Source organism: Onychostruthus taczanowskii, unplaced genomic scaffold (assembly GCF_017590055.1).
Source record: "Onychostruthus taczanowskii isolate IOZ18803 unplaced genomic scaffold, ASM1759005v1 scaffold423, whole genome shotgun sequence".
NCBI classification, from domain to species: domain Eukaryota; kingdom Metazoa; phylum Chordata; class Aves; order Passeriformes; family Passeridae; genus Onychostruthus; species Onychostruthus taczanowskii.
The window spans coordinates 26,638-34,178 of NW_024501716.1; the positions used below are offsets into that span (position 1 = coordinate 26,638).

Consider the following 7,541-nt stretch of genomic DNA (forward strand, 5'->3'; position numbering starts at 1 on the left):
TCCCAATCAATCCCATCAATCCCAATCAATCCCATTCCCAATCAATCCCAATAAATCCCAATGAATCCAAATGAATCCCATCAATCCCAATCAATCCCATCAATCCCAATTCCCCAATCCCATCAATCCCAATCAATGCCATTCCCAATCAATCCCATCAATCCCAATCAATGCCATTCCCAATCAATCCCATTAATCCCAATCAATCCCAATCCCAATAAATCCGGGGATTTTTCGGGATGCTGCTCACGGGGCAGGCGGCGTTCCCGTGGGGCTCCAGGCAATTCCCAATCAATCCCATTCCCAATCAATCCCATCACTCCCAATCAATGCCATTCCCAATCAATCCCATCACTCCCAATCAATGCCATTCCCAATCAATCCCATCACTCCCAATCAATGCCATTCCCAATCAATCCCATCACTCCCAATCAATGCCATTCCCAATCAATCCCATCACTCCCAATCAATGCCATTCCCAATCAATCCCATCACTCCCAATCAATGCCATTCCCAATCAATCCCATCACTCCCAATCAATGCCATTCCCAATCAATCCCATCACTCCCAATCAATGCCATTCCCAATCAATCCCATCAATCCCAATAAATCCAATTCCCAATCAATCCCAATTCCCCAATCTCAATCAATCCCATCAATCCCAATAAATCCCATTCCCAATCAATCCCATTCCCAATCAATCCCAATAAATCCCGGGATTTCGGGATGCTGCTCACGGGGTAGGCGGCGTTCCCGTGGTGCTCCAGGGAGAACTGCCGGCTGTACTTGGGCATGGAATGTGCGGAGCCGCCGTCGTTCAGCATCAGCGGGCTGAGAGCCAAAAAACACCGGGAAAACACCGGGAAAAACATCGGGATCAGCTCCGGGATCGGCACCGGGATCCCCCAAATCCCAAATCCAGAGGTGAGCTCCGGGATCGGCTCCGGGATCGGCACCAGGATCCCCCAAATCCCAAAATCCAGAGGAGATCAGCAGTGGGATTGGCACCGGAATCCCCAAATCCCAAAATCCAGAAGGGATCAGCTCCAGGATCAGCACCAAGATCCCCCAAACACAGATCCCAAAATCCAGAGGGGATCAGCACCGGGATTCCCAAATCCCAAAATCCAGAGGGGATCAGCTCTGGGATCCCCAAATCCCAAAATCCAGAGGAGATCAGCACCGGGATCCCCAAATCCCAAAATCCAGAGGGGATCGGCACCGGGATCCCCCAAATCCCAAAATCCAGATCAGCTCCGGGATCAGCTCTGGGATCCCCCAAATCCCAAATCCAGAGGTGAGCTCCGGGATCAGCTCCGGGATCGGCACCAGGATCCCCCAAATCCCAAAATCCAGAGGAGATCAGCAGTGGGATTGGCACCGGAATCCCCAAATCCCAAAATCCAGAAGGGATCAGCTCCAGGATCAGCACCAAGATCCCCCAAACACAGATCCCAAAATCCAGAGGGGATCAGCACCGGGATTCCCAAATCCCAAAATCCAGAGAGGATCATCTCTGGGATCCCCCAGATCCCGGATCCCAAAATACAGAGATCAGCACCGGGATCAGCTCCAGGATCCCCCAAATCCCAAAATCCAGAGAGGATCATCTCTGGGATCCCCCAGATCCCGGATCCCAAAATACAGAGATCAGCACCGGGATCAGCTCCAGGATCGGCACCGGGATCCCAAAATCCCGGATTCCAAAATCCAGAGGGGATTGGCACAGGGATCAGCTCTGGGATCCCCCAAATCCCAAAATCCAGAGATGAGATCCGGGATCCCCCAATCCCAAAATCCAGAGATCAGCTCCGGGATCCCCCAAATCCCAAAATCCAGAGATCAGCTCTGGGATCCCCCAAATCCCAAAATCCAGAGATCAGCTCCGGGATCCCAAAATCCAGAGGGGATCAGCACCAGGATCCCCAAATCTCAAAATCCAAGGGGGATAAGCTCTAGGATTCCAAAATCCAGGGATCAGCACCGGGACCCCAAAATCCCAAATCCCAAAATCCAGATGGGATCAGCTCCAGGATCCCCAAATCCCAGATCCCAAAATCCAGAGGGGATCAGCTCCGGGATCCCCAAATCCCAGATCCCAAAATCCAGAGGGGATCAGCTCCAGGATCCCAAATCCCAAAATCCAGAGGGGATCAGCTCCAGGATCCTCAAATCCCAAAATCCAGAGGGGATCAGCTTCAGGATCCCCAAATCCCAAAATCCAGAGGGGATCAGCTTCAGGATCCCAAAATGCCAAAATCCAGAGGGGATCAGCTCCAGGATCCCCAAAATCCCAGATCCCAAAATCCAGAGGGGATCAGCTCCAGGATCCCAAATCCCAGAATCCAGAGGGGATCAGCTCCAGGATCCCCAAAATCCCAGATCCCAAAATCCAGAGGGGATCAGCTCCAGGATCCCCAAAATCCCAGATCCCAAAATCCAGAGGGGATCAGCTCTGGGATCCCAAAATCCAGGGATCAGCACCGGGATCCCAAAATCCAGAGGGGATCAGCTCCAGGATCCCAAATCCCAAAATCCAGAGGGGATCAGCTCCAGGATCCCAAAATCCCAGATCCCCAAAATCCAGAGGGGATTTCCCAAATTTTCCCAGGGAGGAGGGAGCCGGGATTGGGAATGGGCGGGAAAATTTGGGGAATTCCAGAGCTTTTTCCAGGATTTTTTCCAGATTTTTTCCAGGTTTTTCCCCCAGAATTTTCAGGATTTTTCCAGAGGTTTTCCAGGATTTTTTCCAGGGTTTTCCCAGAGGTTTTCCAGATTTTTTCCAGTTTTTTCCCCCCAGTTTTCAGGGTTTTTCCAGAGGTTTTTCCAGGATTTTTTCCAGATTTTTTCCAGGTTTTTTCCCCAGAATTTTCAGGATTTTTCCAGAGGTTTTCCAGGATTTTTTCAGGGTTTCCCCCCCAGAGTTTTCAGGGTTTTTCCAGAGCTTTTTCCAGGACTTTTTCCAGATTTTTTTCAGGGTTTTCCCCTCAGATTTTTCAGGGTTTTTCCATCCAGGATTTTTCCCAGTTTTTTCCAGGGTTTTCCCCCAGAGTTTTCAGGGTTTTTCCAGAGGTTTCCCAGGATTTTTTTCCAGATTTTTTTCCCCCAGAGTTTTCAGGGTTTTTCCAGAGGTTTTTCCAGATTTTTTTCAGGGTTTTCCCCCAGAGTTTTCACGGTTTTTTCCAGAGGTTTTCCAGGATTTTTTCCAGATTTTTTCCAGGTTTTTTCCCCAGAATTTTCAGGATTTTTCCAGAGGTTTTCCAGGATTTTTCCAGGGTTTTCCAGAGGTTTTCCAGATTTTTTCCATGTTTTTCCCCAGAGTTTACAGGGTTTTTCCAGACCTTTTCCAGGATTTTTCCCAGTTTTTTTCAGGGTTTTCCCCCAGAGTTTTCAGGGTTTTTCCAGAGATTTCCCAGGATTTTTTCCAGATTTTTTCAGGGTTTTTCCAGAGGTTTCCCAGGATTTTTTCCAGATTTTTTCCCAGAATTTTCAGGATTTTCCCAGAGGTTTTCCAGGATTTTTTCCAGGTTTTTTTCCCCCAGAGTTTTCAGGGTTTTTCCAGAGGTTTTCCAGGATTTTTTCCAGATTTTTTCCAGGTTTTTCCCCCCAGTTTTCAGGGTTTTTCCAGAGTTTTTCCAGGATTTTTTCCAGATTTTCTCCAGTTTTTTTCCCCAGAGTTTTCAGGGTTTTTCCAGAGGTTTTTCCAGATTTTTTTCAGGGTTTTTCCCCCAGAGTTTTCACAGTTTTTTCCAGGTTTTTTTCCAGGATTTTTTCCAGGTTTTTCCCCCAGAATTTTCAGGATTATTTCCAGAGGTTTTCCAGGATTTTTTCCAGATTTTTTCCAGGTTTTTCCCCCAGAATTTTCAGGATTATTTCCAGAGGTTTTCCAGGATTTTTTCCAGATTTTTCAGGGTTTTTCCAGAGCTTTCCCAGGAATTTTTCCAGGTTTTTTCCGCAGATTTTCAGGGTTTTTTCAGAGATTTCCCAGGTTTTCTTCCAGGATTTTTTCAAGATTTTTTTCAGTTTTTCCCCCCCCAGTTTTCAGGGTTTTTCCAGAGGTTTTCCAGATTTTTTCCAGATTTTTTTCCCCAGAGTTTTCAGGATTTTCCCAGAGGTTTTCCAGGATTTTTTCCAGATTTTTTCCAGGTTTTTTCCCCAGAATTTTCAGGATTTTTCCAGAGGTTTTCCAGGATTTTTCCAGGGTTTTCCCAGAGGTTTTCCAGATTTTTTTCCAGATTTTTTCCAGTTTTTTCCCCCAGATTTTTTCAGGATTTTCCCAGAGGTTTTCCAGGATTTTTTCCAGGTTTTTTTCCCCCAGAGTTTTCAGGGTTTTTCCAGAGCTTTTTCCAGATTTTTTCCATGTTTTTCCCCAGAGTTTACAGGGTTTTTCCAGACCTTTTCCAGGATTTTTCCCAGTTTTTTCCAGGGTTTTCCCCCAGAGTTTTCAGGGTTTTTCCAGAGCTTTTTCCAGATTTTTTCCATGTTTTTCCCCAGAGTTTACAGGGTTTTTCCAGACCTTTTCCAGGATTTTTCCCAGTTTTTTCCAGGGTTTTCCCCCAGAGTTTTCAGGGTTTTTCCAGAGGTTTCCCAGGATTTTTTTCCAGATTTTTTTCCCCCAGAGTTTTCAGGGTTTTTCCAGAGGTTTTTCCAGATTTTTTTCAGGGTTTTCCCCCAGAGTTTTCACGGTTTTTTCCAGAGGTTTTCCAGGATTTTTTCAGGGTTTCCCCCCCAGAGTTTTCAGGGTTTTTCCAGAGCTTTTTCCAGGACTTTTTCCAGATTTTTTTCAGGGTTTTCCCCCAGAGTTTTCACGGTTTTTTTCCAGAGGTTTTCCAGTTTTTTTTCCAGATTTTTTCCAGGTTTTTTTCCAGATTTTTTTCAGGGTTTTCCCCTCAGATTTTTCAGGGTTTTTCCAGAGGTTTTCCAGGATTTTTTCCAGATTTTCCCCAGGTTTTTCCCCAGAGTTTTCAGGGTTTTTCCAGAGCTTTTTCCTGATTTTTTTCAGGTTTTTTTCCCAGAGTTTTCAGGGTTTTTCCAGAGGTTTTCCAGATTTTTTCCAGTTTTTTCCCCCAGATTTTTTCAGGATTTTCCCAGAGGTTTTCCAAATTTTCAGGATTTTTCCAGAGGTTTTCCAGGATTTTTCCAGGGTTTTCCCAGAGGTTTTCCAGATTTTTTTCCAGATTTTTTCCAGTTTTTTCCCCCAGATTTTTTCAGGATTTTCCCAGAGGTTTTCCAGGATTTTTTCCAGGTTTTTTTCCCCCAGAGTTTTCAGGGTTTTTCCAGAGGTTTTCCAGGATTTTTTCAGGGTTTCCCCCCCAGAGTTTTCAGGGTTTTTCCAGAGGTTTTCCAGGATTTTTCCCAGATTTTTTCCAGTTTTTCCCCCAGAGTTTTCAGGGTTTTCCCAGAGCTTTTTCCAGATTTTTTTCAGGGTTTTTCCAGAGGTTTTCCAGGATTTTTTCCAGTGGTTTTCCAGGTTTTCCCAGAGGTTTTTCTGGATTTTTCCAAGGGTTTTCAGGTTTTTTTTCCCAGATTTTTCCCCAGGATTTTTAGGGTTTTTCCAGATTTTTTTCAGGGGTTTTCCATCTTTTATTTTCCATGTTTTTTTCCAGGATTTCCAGGGAGTTTCCAGAGCTTTTTCAGGTTTTTTCCAGGTTTTTTTCCCAGAGGTTTTCCAGGGGTTTTCCAGGATTTTTTCCAGGGGTATTTCCAGGGATTTTTCCAGGAGAGAGGGGGTTGGGAATGGATTTATGGGATTTTGGGATGGAATTCCCAGAAAACCCTGGAATGGGAAGATCCCAAAATCCCACCCCAGCCATTCCCAACCCCACAATTCCAGGATTTTTGGACTTTTGGGAACGCCAGGAGCTCCCATTGTCCCAGGAAAAATGGGAATTCAAGGAATTCTCCTCGATCCCAAGGAATTCCCAAACCCCAGCCCAGCCCTTTCCCGAGGATTTTTGGGATTTGGGGTCCCCCCCGGGGGGTTCCGATCCCAAATTTTTGGTGGGATTTTGGGAATTCCTCTCACATTTTCCTCTTGACGCCCAGGATCCGGTTGGATTGCACCAGGGAGATCAGGAACTGGATCAGCTGCCGAGAGAAAAGAGGGAAAAGTCAGGGAAGCTGGGAAAAATTGGGGGAAAAACTGGGAAAAATTGGGAAAACCAGGGGGAAAAATGGGAAAAAAAGGGAAAAATTGGGAAAAAACAGGGGGAAAAAATGGGAAAAATCAAGGGGAAAAAAATGGGAAAAATTGGGAAAATTGGGAAAAAATGGGGGGAAAAGCTGGGGAAAATTGGGAAAAAACAGGGGGGGAAAAATGGGAAAAACTGGGAAAAAATTGGGAAAAACGAGGGGGAAAAACTGGGAAAAACCAGGGGAAAAAATGGGAAAAATTGGGAAAAATCAAGGGGAAAAAGAGGAGAAAAACTGGGAGAATTGGGAAAGACCAGGAAAAAATGGGAAAATTTGGAAAAAACTGGGAAAATTGGGGGGAAAACTGGGAAAAACTGGGAAAAATTGGGAAAAACCAGGGGGGAAAAAATGGGAAAAACCAGGGGGGAAAAAATGGGGGGGAAAAAACAAGGGGGAAAAAATAGGAAAAGCTGGGAAAAATTGGGAAAAACCAGAGGGGAAAAATGGGAAAAATTGGGAAAAACCAAGGGGAAAAAAATGGGAAAAATTGGGAAAAACCAGGGGGGGAAAAATGGGAAAAATCAAGGGGAAAAAATGGGAAAAACTGGGAAAATTGGGAAAAAATGGGGGGAAAAAAATGGGAAAAATGGGGGAAAATGGGGAAAAAATGGGGGAAAAAACTGGGAAAAATTGGGAAAAACCAGCGGGGAAAAAAATGGGAAAAACTGGGAAAAATTGGGAAAACCAGGGGGAAAAAAAAGGGAAAAATTGGGAAAAACCAAGGGGAAAAAAATGGGAAAAACTGGGAAAAACTGGGAAAAACGAGGGGGAAAAATTGGGAAAAACCAAGGAGGAAAAAAAGGGAAAAACTCAGAAGAATGAGGGGGAAAAAAATGGGAAAAACAGAGAAAAATTGGGAAAAAACGGGGGAAAAATGGGAAAAACTGGGAAAATTGGGAAAAATGGGGGGAAAAAATGGGAAAAACTGGGAAAATTGGGAAAAGCCAGGGGGCAAAAATGGGAAAAATCAGGAAAAACTGGGAAGAACTGGGGAAAAGTGGGAAAAATTTGGAAAAAAATGGGGAGAACTGGGGGGGAAAACTGGGAAAAATTGGGAAAAATGGGGATAAAATTGGGAAAAACTTGGGAAAAATTGGGAAAAGAACTGTGGAGGAAGAGCTCTGGGAAGAGGAAAAAACTGGGAATTACCCCTGGAAATTTGGGAATTACCCCTGGAAATTTGGGAATTACCCCTGGAAATTTGGGAATTGGCTCTGGAAATTTGGGAATTGGCTCTGGAAAGTCGGGAATTTTCCTCAAAATTCAGGAATTAGCCCCAGAAATTTGGGAATTACCACTGGAAATTTGGGAATTATCGTGGAAAATTGGGAATTGCCCCTGGAAAAGCT

The 7,541-nt window shown here is 44.8% G+C and overlaps 1 protein-coding gene across 1 annotated transcript in view; it reads right to left on the reverse strand.

Annotated features, from left to right (window-relative positions):
• The window catches only part of LOC121340723 (heat shock factor protein 1-like), a gene marked incomplete at its 5' end in the record, with an annotated part of 25,463 nt that extends 19,367 nt beyond the window's left edge, over positions 1-6,096 (reverse strand). The window contains 2 exons of the mRNA XM_041413658.1: positions 738-831; positions 6,026-6,096. Coding sequence (XP_041269592.1) covers positions 738-831; positions 6,026-6,096 — 165 coding nt within the window. The remainder of the gene's footprint in view (positions 1-737; positions 832-6,025) is intronic.
• Positions 6,097-7,541: the final 1,445 nt, after the last annotated feature.